General features: G+C 57.2%; 2 protein-coding genes across 3 annotated transcripts in view; one reads left to right on the top strand and one right to left on the bottom strand.

Annotated features, from left to right (window-relative positions):
* Window positions 1–14,548, top strand: part of LOC137300050 (fucolectin-1-like) — a 433,112-nt gene that overhangs the window by 285,320 nt on the left and 133,244 nt on the right. The gene's annotated exons all lie outside the window — the stretch shown is intronic.
* The window catches only part of LOC137332590 (kinesin-like protein KIFC3), a 51,609-nt gene continuing 39,964 nt past the window's right edge, over window positions 2,904–14,548 (bottom strand). Inside the window, 7 exon segments of the mRNA XM_067996533.1 lie at window positions 2,904–3,156; window positions 3,907–4,004; window positions 4,007–4,135; window positions 5,254–5,383; window positions 5,468–5,591; window positions 8,280–8,410; window positions 11,090–11,194. Coding sequence (XP_067852634.1) covers window positions 3,019–3,156; window positions 3,907–4,004; window positions 4,007–4,135; window positions 5,254–5,383; window positions 5,468–5,591; window positions 8,280–8,410; window positions 11,090–11,194 — 855 coding nt within the window. The 3' untranslated portion in view covers window positions 2,904–3,018.

Here is a 14,548-nt window from a genome sequence, read left to right on the forward strand (position 1 = left end):
TCCCCCCCTGTATAATCTCCCCCTCCCCCCCCTGTATAAATCTCCCCCTCCCCCCCTGTATAATCTCCCCCTCCCTCCCCCCCCCCTATAATCTCCCCCTCCCCCCCCTGTATAATCTCCCCCTCCCCCCCCTATAATCTCCCCCTCCCCCCCCTATAATCTCCCCCTCCCCCCCCTGTATAATCTCCCCCTCACCCCCCTATAATCTCCCCTCCCCTCACCCACTGACAATCCATATCGAGGCTCTCCTGCTTCCGATCGGGGAGGATGAGATATCCGGCAATGAGAGGCGTCACAGTTCAGCCCAGTGAGGGTACGGGGGGAGGGTCAGTGCCCCCAGTGAGGGTACGGGGGGAGGGTCAGTGCCCCCAGTGAGGGTACGGGGGGAAGAGAGTCAGTGCCCCCAGTGAGGGTACGGGGGGAGAGTCAGTGCCCCAGTGAGGGTACGGGGGGGAGAGAGTCAGTGCCCCCAGTGAGGGTACGGGGGGAGGGTCAGTGCCCCCAGTGAGGGTACGGGGGGGAGAGTCAGTGCCCCCAGTGAGGGTACGGGGGGAGAGTCAGTGCCCCCAGTGAGGGTACGGGGGGGAGAGAGTCAGTGCCCCAGTGAGGGTACGGGGGGGGAGAGAGTCAGTGCCCCCAGTGAGGGTACGGGGGGAGAGTCAGTGCCCCAGTGAGGGTACGGGGGGAGAGGGTCAGTGCCCCCAGTGAGGGTACGGGGGGAGAGAGTCTGTGCCCCCAGTGAGGGTACGGGGGAGAGGGTCAGTGCCCCAGTGAGGGTACGGGGGGAGAGTCAGTGCCCCCAGTGAGGGTACGGGGGGGAGAGAGAGTCAGTGCCCCCAGTGAGGGTACGGGGGGAGAGTCAGTGCCCCCAGTGAGGGTACGGGGGGGAGAGAGTCAGTGCCCCCAGTGAGGGTACGGGGGGAGAGTCAGTGCCCCCAGTGAGGGTACGGGGGGGAGAGAGTCAGTGCCCCCAGTGAGGGTACAGGGGGAGAGAGTCAGTGCCCCCAGTGAGGGTACGGGGGAGAGGGTCAGTGCCCCCAGTGAGGGTACGGGGGGGGAGAGAGTCAGTGCCCCCAGTGAGGGTACGGGGGGGAGAGTCAGTGCCCCCAGTGAGGGTACGGGGGGAGAGGAGGGTCAGTGCCCCAGTGAGGGTACGGGGGGGAGAGAGTCAGTGCCCCCAGTGAGGGTACGGGGGGAGAGTCAGTGCCCCCAGTGAGGGTACGGGGGGGAGAGAGTCAGTGCCCCCAGTGAGGGTACGGGGGGGAGAGTCAGTGCCCCCAGTGAGGGTACGGGGGGGAGAGAGTCAGTGCCCCAGTGAGGGTACGGGGGGAGAGTCAGTGCCCCCAGTGAGGGTACGGGGGGAGAGTCAGTGCCCCCAGTGAGGGTACGGGGGGGAGAGAGTCAGTGCCCCCAGTGAGGGTACAGGGGGAGAGAGTCAGTGCCCCAGTGAGGGTACGGGGGGAGAGGGTCAGTGCCCCAGTGAGGGTACGGGGGGGGAGAGAGTCAGTGCCCCAGTGAGGGTACGGGGGGAGAGTCAGTGCCCCCAGTGAGGGTACGGGGGGAGAGGGTCTGCTCCCAGTGAGGGTACGGGGGGAGAGTCAGTGCCCCCAGTGAGGGTACGGGGGGAGAGTCAGTGCCCCCAGTGAGGGTACGGGGGGGAGAGAGTCAGTGCCCCCAGTGAGGGTATGGGGGGGAGAGGGTCAGTGCCCCCAGTGAGGGTACGGAGGGTGAATCAGTGCCCCCAGTGAGGGTACGGGGGGAGAGGGTCAGTGTCCCCAGTGAGGGTACGGGGGGAGAGAGTCTGTGCCCCAGTGAGGGTACGGGGGGAGAGGGTCAGTGCCTCAGTGAGGGTACGGGGGGAGAGGGTCAGTGCCCCCAGTGAGGGTACGGGGTGAAGAGGGTCAGTGCCCCCAGTGAGGGTACGGGGGGGAGAGAGTCAGTGCCCCCAGTGAGGGTACGGGGGGAGAGGGTCAGTGCCCCCAGTGAGGGTACGGAGGGTGAATCAGTGCCCCCAGTGAGGGTACGGGGGGAGAGTCAGTGCCCCCCAGTGAGGGTACGGGGGGGAGAGAGTCAGTGCCCCCAGTGAGGGTACGGGGGGAGAGTCAGTGCCCCCAGTGAGGGTACGGGGGGGAGAGAGTCAGTGCCCCCAGTGAGGGTACGGGGGGAGAGGGTCAGTGCCCCCAGTGAGGGTACGGGGGAGAGGGTCAGTGCCCCCAGTGAGGGTACGGGGGAGAGAGTCAGTGCCCCCAGTGAGGGTACGGGGGGAGAGGGTCAGTGCCCCCAGTGAGGGTACGGAGGGTGAATCAGTGCCCCAGTGAGGGTACGGGGGGAGAGTCAGTGCCCCCAGTGAGGGTACGGGGGGGGAGAGAGTCAGTGCCCCCAGTGAGGGTACGGGGGGAGAGTCAGTGCCCCCAGTGAGGGTACGGGGGGGAGAGAGTCAGTGCCCCCAGTGAGGGTACGGGGGGGAGAGAGTCAGTGCCCCCAGTGAGGGTACGGGGGGGAGAGAGTCAGTGCCCCCAGTGAGGGTACGGGGGGAGAGAGAGTCAGTGCCCCCAGTGAGGGTACAGGGGGAGAGAGTCAGTGCCCCCAGTGAGGGTACGGGGGGAGAGGGTCTGCTCCCAGTGAGGGTACGGGGGGAGAGTCAGTGCCCCAGTGAGGGTACGGGGGGAGAGTCAGTGCCCCCAGTGAGGGTACGGGGGGGGAGAGAGTCAGTGCCCCCAGTGAGGGTATGGGGGGAGAGGGTCAGTGCCCCCAGTGAGGGTACGGAGGGTGAATCAGTGCCCCCAGTGAGGGTACGGGGGGGAGAGAGTCAGTGCCCCCAGTGAGGGTACGGGGAGAGAGTCAGTGCCCCCAGTGAGGGTACGGGGGGAGAGTCAGTGCCCCCAGTGAGGGTACGGGGGGGAGAGAGTCAGTGCCCCCAGTGAGGGTACGGGGGGAGAGGGTCAGTGCCCCCAGTGAGGGTACGGAGGGTGAATCAGTGCCCCAGTGAGGGTGGGGTGGGGTAGGATGGGAAGGGTTTCAGAGTGAAGGCTCAGTCCCCGAGGTTCCGGAAGCTTCCAGGCGTCGGCTGGCCGGACCCAGCTCCACTTTGCAGACTCGCTGAGCGAATTTCAGCGAACACATTGTCTCCCCGGAGTCCCTGTCCAGCGGTGAGATCTAGGATCAGGGGGGGGGGGAGATAAATCAATACCTGCCGTTCAATACACTGCTCGGAGTGGGGGTCAGGGTATCAGAGGTCGGAGAAAGTTCCGGCACATGCACAGGCCATTCGGCCCATCGAGTCATTGCACAAATACTCTCCACCAGCCACCGAGTCTAACCCCACACTCCCCCCGCCCTCCAATCCCTGTGCAGACACACAAACTCATGCTTCCACACACTCGTGCACACACTTACACACTCATGCACTGACGTACGTACACACAACTGCTCTCACACTCGTGTATAAATAGACACACAAACTCGCTCACTTGCCTGTGTACACACATGCACTCACCCATGTTCGCTTACACACTCGTGTGCACAGACACTCACGCTTGTGCATGCATGCACTCAAACTTGTGTGCAGACACTCACTCACACACTCATGCGCTCACACTCACACACTCATGGGCTCACACTCACACACTCATGTGCTCACACTCACACACTCATGCACTCACACACTCATGGGCTCACACTCACACACACGTGCTCACACTCACACACACTCATGCGCTCACACTCACACACTCATGTGCTCACACTCACACACTCATGCACTCACACTCATGGGCTCACACTCACACACACGTGCTCACACTCACACGCTCACATTCGTTGCGTGCACACACACATGTGCGTGCACATACACACACACACACACACACTCGTGCGCACACACACACAATCTCCACTGGTCATTACCTGGACAACCATGACAGTCTTGTTGCCCTTGCCCAGAGAGTCCTGGAGCAGGTAGGTAAGTTTGGAGTTTCGGAAAGGCACGTGGTTCTGTTTGGCCTCAGGGCCTGGATAACGTCACCAAGGGCCAGCAGGGATTTTTTGATATTCTGGGCTTCTTTCAACCGCTCGCCTTCTGCCCCCGACTTCCAGACTCGCTCAGAGCCAGCCAGGTCCACCAGGTACAGCTTTCCTGCCAAGTCAAAGTCAGGTCATTACTGGGGTGGGCACAGTGCCATCTGCTCCATTACCCCACACTTGGTCTCTTGTGAGAGGGGGAGGGGGGAGAGAGGAGGGAGACGGGGGTGGGGGGAGAGAGCGGGGGGAAAGAGAGAGGGAGATAGGGAGGGAGAGGGGGGAGAGAGATGGAGAGAGGGAAGAGGAGAGAGGGGGGAGAGATGGAGAGAGGGAAGAGGAGAGAGGGGGGAGAGAGATGGAGAGAGGGGAGAGAGATGGAAAGGGGGGAGAGAGAGGGACTGAGAGAGGAAGAGAGAAGGTGGGGGGAGAGAGACGAAGAGAGAAGGTGGGGGGATAGAGAGGGGGAGAGAGATGGAGAGAAAGGAGGGAGAGAGAGGGAGAGAGAAGGACAGAGGGAGGAAGAGAGAAGGTGGGGGGAGAGAGAGGGAGGAGAGAGTTCGAGAGGGGAGAGAGAGGTTGAGGGGGGAGAGAGAGTGAGAGAGGACAGAGAGAGGAAGAGAGAAGGTGGGGGGAGAGAGAGGGGGAGAGAGGGAGGAGAGAGTTCGAGAGAGAGGGGAGAGAGAGGTTGAGGGGGGAGAGAGAGGGGGGAGGGAGAGGGGAGAGAGAGGGCGAAAGAGGGAGGGGGAGAGAGGGAGAGATAGAGGGAGGGGGAGAGAGAGAGGGGGGAGAGAGAGGGGTGGGTGAGTGGAAGAGAGGAGGGGAGAGAAGGAGGAGAGAGAAGGGGGAGAGAGGGGGAAGGAGAGATGGGGAGAGAGAGAAGGAGAGAGAAGGGGGAGAGAGGGGAAGGAGAGATGGGGAGAGAGAGGGGTGTGGGAGAGTGGAAGAGAGGAGGGGAGAGAAGGAGGAGAGAGAAGGGGGAGAGAGGGGGAAGGAGAGATGGGGAGAGAGAGGGGTGTGGGAGAGTGGAAGAGAGGAGGGGAGAGAGAGGGAGAGAGAGAAGGAGGAGAGGAAAGGGGGAGAGAGGGGGGAAGGAGAGATGGAGAGAGAGAGAAGGAGGAGAGAGAAGGGGGAGAGAGGGGGCAGGAGAGATGGGGAGAGAGAGAAGGAGAGAGAAGGGGGAGAGAGGGGGAAGGAGAGATGGAGAGAGAGAGGGGGCCTCGGATGGACTAGTACCTGCTGTCTTGGTGTTGGTTCTGGTATCTGTTCCTGACACGGTGATGGTGAGCAGAGCGTGCGAGCGTGAGCTGTGCTCGTTCATGTTGGTGCTTTGAGTCGCTCGGTTCCTCCGCCCCAGAGTCAGGACCTGCCGAGGGAAAACGGTCATTAGCATCACATGATCAGAGCCGGTCAAATCCCGGGGGAGGAGTCATGGTCCGAGGGGACTGACCTTTCGAATCTCCTCGAAGCGTTTGACCTCCACGGATCTCAGGCCCGGCACCTCCAGTTGTCCACTTCCGTCCGGCTTCAGCTTGATGTCCATTTTTTCATGAGGGTCTTTCCCGAGAAGGTCCCTGAAACAAAACCAGTAACGGTCAACATTCAATGGACAGAGGGTGGGGAGGTCAATGGACAGAGAGTGGGGGGGGTCAATGGACAGAGAGTGGGAGGGGGGAGTCAATGGACAGAGGGTGGGGGGGGTCAATGGACAGAGGGTGGGGGGAGTCAATGGACAGAGGGTGGGAGGGGTCAATGGACAGAGGGTGGGGGGAGTCAATGGACAGAGGGTGGGGGGTCAATGGACAGAGGGTGGGAGGGGTCAATGGACAGAGGGTGGGAGGGGTCAATGGACAGAGGGTGGGGGGGTCAATAGACAGAGGGTGGGGGGGGTTCCATGGACAGAGGGTGGGGGGTGAGAGGGGGAGTCAATGGACAGAGGGTGGGGGGTGAGAGGGGGAGTCAATGGACAGAGGGTGGGGGGTGAGAGGGGGAGTCAATGGACAGAGGGTGGGGGGTGAGAGGGGGAGTCAATGGACAGTAGAACTGGGAGTGGAGGAGAGACAGTGAGGTGCAGGGCAGGAGATTAGAAAAACATAAGAAATAGGAGCAGGAGTAGGCCATTCGGCCCCTCGATCCTGCTCCGCCATTCAATAAGATCATGGCTGATCTTCCACCTCAACTCCACTTTCCCTCCCGATCCCCATATCCCTTGATTCCCCTCGAGTCCAAAAATCTATCGATCTCAGCCTTGAATATATTCAATGACTCAGCATCCACAGCCCTCTGGGGTAGAGAATTCCAAAGATTCACAACCCTCTGAGTGAAGAAATTCCTCCTCATCTCAGTCTTTAATGGCCGACCCCTTATCCTGAGACCATGCCCCCTAGTTCTAGACTCTCCAGCCAGGGGGAAACAGCCTCTCAGCATCTACCCTGTCAAACCCCCTCAGAATCTTATATGTTTCAATGAGATCACCTCTCATTCTTCTAAACTCCAGACAGTATCGGCCCATTCTACTCAATCTCTCCTCAGAGGACAACCCTCTCATCCCAGGAATCAATCCAGAAGGGCGGAGTGAGGAGAACGTCAGTGGTGAGGATGAAGATTCTGATGTTGATACACTGAGCGGCCAAGTGGGAGCGGTGAGGACAGGCCCGGGGATCTGGTCCGGGGCAGGGGCACGGACTGCAGTTACAGGGTGAGTTGGAGCTGGTGGAGGGAGACTGAGGCTGAGGTCGAGGGTGTTGGGGAAAAGGCGTGGATGGGAGTTATACCGGAGGCGGAGGAAAGGGGGGCGTGGAGATTTGGAGATTGAACTAAGTGCTCTTGGCAACGAACCGGATACGCGGGGGTGTCAAAGGTCAGCTCGTGGTCAAACAGCCATCAGGTACCATTTGAGCGAAGAGCGGGGGGGGAGGGAGTTTAAATCAGTGCGCGAGGTGCTCTCGGGAAACTCTTCCCTCAGTCGTACTGGCATTGAGCAGAAAATTCTGGATCAACCAGGGGCTGGTTGGTGGAGAGGTAGAGACGGGCCTCATTGCTGGACATATGGGGAGGAGATCCCCGGTCACAGAGAAGACAGACTTGCATTTCTATAGCACCTTTCACATCCTCAGGACATCCCAATGTGCTTTACAGCCAATGGGGTACTTCAGAATTTTGTAAACGTGGCAGCCAATTTGCAAGATCTCACAAACAGCAGAGAGATAAATGACCAGATAATCTGTTTCTCAGTGATGTTGGTTGAGGGATAAATATTGGCCCCCAGGACACTGGGGGAGAACTCCCCCCACTGCTCTTCCACCTGAGAGGGCAGACGGGGCCTCGGTTTAATGTCTCACCCAAAAGACGGCACCTCCGACAGTGCAGCGCTCCCTCAGTACTGCACTGGAGTGTCATAGAATGATACAGCACAGGTGGAGGCCATTCGGCCCATCGTGCCTGTGCCGGCTCTTTGAAAGAGCTGTCCAATTAGTCCCACTCCCCCCTGCTCTTTCCCCATAACCCTGTTAATTTTTCCCCTTCAAGTATTTATCTAATTCCCTTTTGAAAGTTATTATTGAATCTGCTTCCACCGCCCTTTCAGGCAGTGAATTCCAGATCAGAACAACTCGCTGCGTAAAAAAATTCCCCCCATCTCCCCCATGGCTCTTTTGCCAATTATCTTAATTCAGCCGTGATCTCATTGAATGGCAGAACAGGCTCAAGGGGCTGAATGGCCTCCTCCTGTTCCTTTATTCCAATCTGTGTCCTCTGGTTACCGACCCTCCTGCCACTGGGAGCAGTTTCTCTTTATTTACTCCATCAAAACCCTTCAAATAAATCTCCTCTTAACCTTCTCTGCTCTAAGGAGAACAATCCCAGCTTCTCCAGTCTCTCCACATAACTGAGGTCCCTCATCTCTGGCATCATTCTAGTAAATCTCCTCTGCACCCTCTCCAAGGCCTTGACATCCTTCCTAAAGTGCGGTGGCCAGAATTGGACACACTATCCTCCAGCTGGGGTCTAACCAGTGAGTATCGGCCCGGATTTTGTGCTCACGCCTCTGGAGTGGGACTTGAGCCCCACGACCTTCTGACCCAGAGGTGAGAGAGCGACCAAGGTCGCTCCCCTGCCCACTCAACCCTTTGGAAGTGGGTGACCTTTCACCTGTCAAGGTTGTGCCCGAGTGCCCCCCGCCCCTTGCTGGTCAGCGAATGCTCGCTGAGTGAACACTGTCCCTGTTCAGGAGAGGAACCCGCTCCAGGTTGCGCACTCTGTACCTCAGCAGCTCATTGTAGATCTCCACCATGCTGAGGGAGATGGTGTACGTCCAAGAGCCAGTCCGATCTTCGATCTCCTTGAAGAGAGCCCGCAGAGCTCGTTGGTTAATCCCCGGATTGTCCGCCTCCCCCTGCAACGGGAAACTGGTAACATCAGCGACAGACCGGCCCGTACCCACCCATCATTCATTGCCCCCCGCCCCAGCAACCACAAGCCCGGAGATTTGTACCCTGCGCCGTTTTTGGTGCAACACAGAAAGCCATGAAGGGGGAAGGCTTTTGCAGCGACACCTCAGTGGAGCACGACCTGGTCAGTGAGGCCCCGATGGAGGGGCTGGTCAGTGAGGCCCCGATGGAGGGGCTGGTCAGTGAGGCCCTGATGGAGGGGCTGGTCAGTGAGGCCCTGATGGAGGGGCTGGTCAGTGAGGCCCTGATGGAGGGGCTGGTCAGTGAGGCCCCGATGGAGGGGCTGGTCAGTGAGACCCTGATGGAGGGGCTGGTCAGTGAGGCCCTGATGGAGGGGCTGGTCAGTGAGGCCCTGACGGAGAGGCTGGTCAGTGAGGCCCTGACGGAGGGGCTGGTCAGTGAGACCCTGATGGAGGGGCTGGTCAGTGAGGCCCTGATGGAGGGGCTGGTCAGTGAGGCCCTGATGGAGGGGCTGGTCAGTGAGGCCCTGACGGAGAGGCTGGTCAGTGAGGCCCTGACGGAGGGGCTGGTCAGTGAGACCCTGATGGAGGGGCTGGTCAGTGAGGCCCTGATGGAGGGGCTGGTCAGTGAGGCCCTGATGGAGGGGCTGGTCAGTGAGGCCCTGACGGAGAGGCTGGTCAGTGAGACCCTGATGGAGGGGCTGGTCAGTGAGGCCCTGACGGAGAGGCTGGTCAGTGAGGCCCTGATGGAGGGGCTGGTCAGTGAGGCCCTGATGGAGGGGCTGGTCAGTGAGGCCCTGACGGAGAGGCTGGTCAGTGAGACCCTGATGGAGGGATTGGTCAGTGAGGCCCCGATGGAGGGGCTGGTCAGTGAGGCCCTGATGGAGGGGCTGGTCAGTGAGGCCCCGATGGAGGGGCTGGTCAGTGAGGCCCTGATGGAGGGGCTGGTCAGTGAGGCCCTGATGGAGGGGCTGGTCAGTGAGGCCCTGACGGAGAGGCTGGTCAGTGAGGGCCTGATGGAGGGGCTGGTCAGTGAGACCCTGATGGAGGGGCTGGTCAGTGAGACCCTGATGGAGGGGCTGGTCAGTGAGGCCCTGATGGAGGGGCTGGTCAGTGAGACCCTGACGGAGGGGCTGGTCAGTGAGGCCCTGATGGAGGGGTTGGTCAGTGAGGCCCCGATGGAGGGGCTGGTCAGTGAGGTCCTGATGGAGGGGCTGGTCAGTGAGGCCCTGACGGAGAGGCTGGTCAGTGAGACCCTGATGGAGGGGCTGGTCAGTGAGGCCCTGATGGAGGGGCTGGTCAGTGAGACCCTGACGGAGGGGCTGGTCAGTGAGGCCCTGATGGAGGGGCTGGTCAGTGAGGCCCTGATGGAGGGGCTGGTCAGTGAGGCCCTGATGGAGGGGCTGGTCAGTGAGGTCCTGATGGAGGGGCTGGTCAGTGAGGTCCTGAGGCACAGGGCCTCCGAGAATCTGTGCCTAAGGGCCGAGACCCTTCCACCTCCAACCTCTCACACTGACCCTCTCACCTCTGACACTGACCCTCTCGCCCCTGACCTCCGATACTGACTCTTTCACCTCCGACCTCCGATACAGACCCTCTCGCCTCCGACCTCCACTGATGACCCTGCCTAGGTTAGTGGGGTTGGGGGTGGTATTTACTTCCTGTTGGTGGTCACTTGCCACCGCTGGCGGGGGAGGGGGGCATCAGGAGCGATGTAGGAATGTGTGGGGTAGGTGGGCCTGTGCGTGGGGTGAATGGGGGGGTGGAGGGCTGTGTGGGTGAGGGCATCGTCCCCCTTCCCTCCCCCAACATCGGAGACAAACTTTAGTTGCCCCCAGCCGCCCCTTACAAAGATTTCATCACAAGGCCAGAATCACAGCCGGGACCCCCAGGTCGTCCCCACATCCAGCCCTTGATGGGCCATCACTGGGTTCCCAGTGTTCACTCCCCTCCCCCCCACCTCCGACCCCACCCCTTACGTTGATTGGTGTTCACGAAACAGGCAGAAGCCTCACCCCCTGAAGGCTGAGGTTTCACCAGCAGTTTGGGACCTGATACTTCCCAGGGTTTGGGGCCCTCTCCCAGTTACTATAGGACTACACTGGAATGGTGGTGGTTTTATGGCCCCTGCAATTGTATCCCTGGTCCCTTGATCCCCAGTCTGTGCTAAGTTGGCTGCTGCAGGAGTTACTGTGCTACAGTTGGCCTCAGTGCCCCTTGGCTAGGGAGCTAGAAACATGCTTCCCATTCCTAAAACTTGTTCAGTGACTCCTGTTGGAAGGTGAAGCCACCTGTGATTGAATAGTTGGTCAAGGTATTGGATGGCTCCCAACCCTGTGGGGATCTTGACCTGTCCCAGTTCAGGGTTCGTTATCCCGTGGGGATCTTGACCTGCCCCAGTTCAGGGTTCGTTACCCCATGGGGATCTTGACCTGCCCCAGTTCAGGGTTCGTTACCCCGTGGGGATCTTGACCTGTCCCAGTTCAGGGTTCGTTACCCCGTGGGGATCTTGACCTGTCCCAGTTCAGGGTTCGTTACCCCGTGGGGATCTTGACCTGCCCCAGTTCAGGGTCCGTTATCCTGTGGGGATCTTGACCTGCCCCAGTTCAGGGTCCATTACCTTCCTTCCCACCTTAGAGAGTCCCGTCCGACCAGTTCACTCACCTCCATGGTGTACGTCTTTCCAGATCCTGTTTGTCCGTAGGCGAAAATGCAGATGTTGTATCCGTCGATACAGGAGGTGATGAGGGGATCGATCTCTTCAAAGACCTGAGCAGAGACAAGGGGGGGGCACAGACGATTAGTGACCTGATGGGGGATGCTCCTGCTGAGTGTGTGACTGGGTATTTCCCCATAACACATGGTGAAGATCTCCAGACCACACATCCCATCCTCTGCTGCTGCCATGGTTTCTCTGACTCGAGGTTCCTGGAATGTTCCACAGTCTCCTCACAGTCTCAGGCCTTTGGTCATCCTGTCTGATCACCTGACATCGACAACCTCTGGCAACATCTGCTCTTCCCGACACAAGCCATCGTCCTGAACATTAGTTCCATGGATGGGCGGCTGGCCATAGAATCATAGAATGAGACAGCACGGAAGGAGGCCATTCGGCCCTTCGTGCCTGTGCTGGCTCTTTGAGGGAGTCCCACTCTCCTGCTCTTTCCCTGTAGCCCTTCAAATTTTTCCCTTCAAGTATTTCTCCAATTCCCTTTTGAAAGTTATTATTGAATCTGCTTCCACCGCCCTTTCAGGCAGTGAATTCCAGATCAGAACAACTCGCTGTGTAAAAATATGTTTCCTCATCTCTCCTCTGCCGATCACCTTAAATCTGTGTCCTCTGGTTACCGACCCTTAGAATCATAGAATCATAGAAGTTTACAACACGGAAACAGGCCCTTCGGCCCAACATGTCCATGTCGCCCAGTTTATACCACTAAGCTAGTCCCAATTACCTGCACTTGGCCCATATCCCTCTATACCCATCTTACCCATGTAACTGTCCAAATGCTTTTTAAAAGACAAAATTGTACCCGCCTCTACTACTGCCTCTGGCAGCTCGTTCCAGACACTCACCACCCTTTGAATGAAAAAATTGCCCCTCTGGACCCTTTTGTATCTCTCCCCTCTCACCTTAAATCTATGCCCCCTCGTTATAGACTCCCCTACCTTTGGGGAAAGATTTTGACTATCGACCTTATCTATGCCCCTCATTATTTTATAGACTTCTATAAGATCACCCCTTAACCTCCTACTCTCCAGGGAAAAAAGTCTCAGTCTATCCAACCTCTCCCTATAAGTCAAACCATCAAGTCCCGGTAGCATCCTAGTAAATCTTTTCTGCACTCTTTCTAGTTTAATAATATCCTTTCTATAATAGGGTGACCAGAACTGTACACAGTATTCCAAGTGTGGCCTTACTAATGTCTTGTACAACTTCAACAAGACATCCCAACTCCTGTATTCAATGTTCTGACCAATGAAACCAAGCATGCCGAATGCCTTCTTCACCACCCTATCCACCTGTGACTCCACTTTCAAGGAGCTATGAACCTGTACTCCTACATCTCTTTGTTCTATAACTCTCCCCAACGCCCTACCATTAATGGAGTAGGTCCTGGCCTGATTCAATCTACCAAAATGCATCACCTCACATTTATCTAAATTAAACTCCATCTGCCATTCATCGGCCCACTGGCCCAATTTATCAAGATCCCGTTGCAATCTTCTCCCACTGGAAACAGTTTCTCCTTATTTGCTCTATCAAAACCCTTCATGATTTTGAACACCTCTATCAAATCTCCCCTTAACCTTCTCTGTTCCAAGGAGAACAATCCCAGCTTCTCCAGTCTATCCACATAACTGAAGTCCCTCATCCCTGGTACCATTCCAGTAAATCTCTTCTGCACCCTCTCCAAGGCCTTGACATCCTTCCTAAAGTGCGGTGCCCAGAATTGAACACAATATTCCAGCAGAGGTCTAACCAGTGTTTTATAAAGGTTTAGTATAACTTCCTTGCTTTTGTACTCTCTGCCTCTATTAATAAAGCCCAGATTCCCGTATGCTTTTTAACAGCCTTCTCAACTTGTCCTGCCACCTTCAAAGGGAATAAATATATTACATCTGAATGTTGGAGCATCTGGAACAGCGAGTGAGGACCCTACAGAAAAACAGTTCTTATAGGTGCAGAACGTGAGACCCATCCGTCCAGTAAAGACCATTTCAGTCTACTGAACATACACAGAATGTACAGCACAGAAACAGGCCATTCGACCCAACAGGTCCATGCTGGTGACTATGCTCCACACGAGCCTCCTCCCTCCTTACCCCATCTCACCCTATCAGCATATCCTTCTATTCCTTTCTCCCTCATGTGTTTATCCAGCTTCCCCTTAAATGTATCGACACTATTCACCTCAACTGCTCCTTGTGGGAGTGAGTTCCACATTCTCACCGCTCTCTGGGGAAAGAAGTTTCTCCTGAATTCCCGATTGGATTTATTACTGACTCTCTTATATTTATGACCCCTGGTTCTGGTCTTTCCTACAAGTGGAAACATTGGGGGTAAAATTGGCCCATTTAGCGCCCATTTTTTCGGCGCTCCGCGGCCAAATAAGCCTCGAAATTGGGGTCCGAGATGTGCCCCCAGACTTCTAAGATGAAGTGCGCAGGACGCCATCTTGGTAAAGGGGTTTGCACGCACGCACCTAACGCCCGCAGCACGTAGAGAAGGGAGATTAAGACCCAGGTCAGTGTGCAACGCTGATTTAAAGGGACAGATGCGATTTTGGAACTCCACACCAGCCAACGCACTTAACCCCACACAGCTGGACAGGACTTAAAGGGCATGTCGGACCCCCCCACCAGCACTATTTAAAGGGGTCGTGCAGGAGTTACTGGTGAGTTGCTGGATTATTTCTTCTGGCTCCTGGTGCATTTGTACCTGTTTTTGGAGGTTTCCTATACTTGGATGAAGTTGCAATACTCGACAGGGAGCGGGCTGGCTGGCTGACAGGCAACAGCAAGAGCACTGGCGGAGTGACAGGGGTGGGAGCAGCAATGCTGCCATCCTGAGAGAGGACAGCAGGTTCGTGGTCCATGGGACCACCGCCACTTGCCGCCTCCTGTTATGAGCCAGCTTCTCGTTTTCAGGGGTTATCCAATTTAACCCTCATCTTCTCCACGTCTACCCTATCAAACCCTTTCATAATCTTAAAGACCTCTATCAGGTCACCCCTCAGCCTTCTCTATTCTAGAGAAAAGAGCCCCAGCCTGTTCAATCTTTCCTGATAGGTATCATCTCTCAGTTCTGGGATCATCCTAGTAAATCTTTTTTGCATCTTCTCCAGTGCCTCTATATCCTTTCTGTTATATGGAGACCAGAACTGTTCACAGTACACCAAGTGTGGTCTAACCAAGGTTCGATACAAGTTTAACATAACTTCCCTGCTTTTCAATTCTATCCGTCTAGGAATGAACCCCAGTGCAATGGCGACCACCATACCCACAATCCACTGCACTCCAGAAAACGGTCTATGCCTTGGACCACATCGCATTCTGTGCACGGTGCAGGCCAGCTGTTGGTGTGAATCCAGCCAGGGAGAAACGGTGAAGAATATACCT

The sequence above is a fragment of the Heptranchias perlo genome, chromosome 2, assembly GCF_035084215.1.
Source record: "Heptranchias perlo isolate sHepPer1 chromosome 2, sHepPer1.hap1, whole genome shotgun sequence".
NCBI lineage: Eukaryota > Metazoa > Chordata > Chondrichthyes > Hexanchiformes > Hexanchidae > Heptranchias > Heptranchias perlo.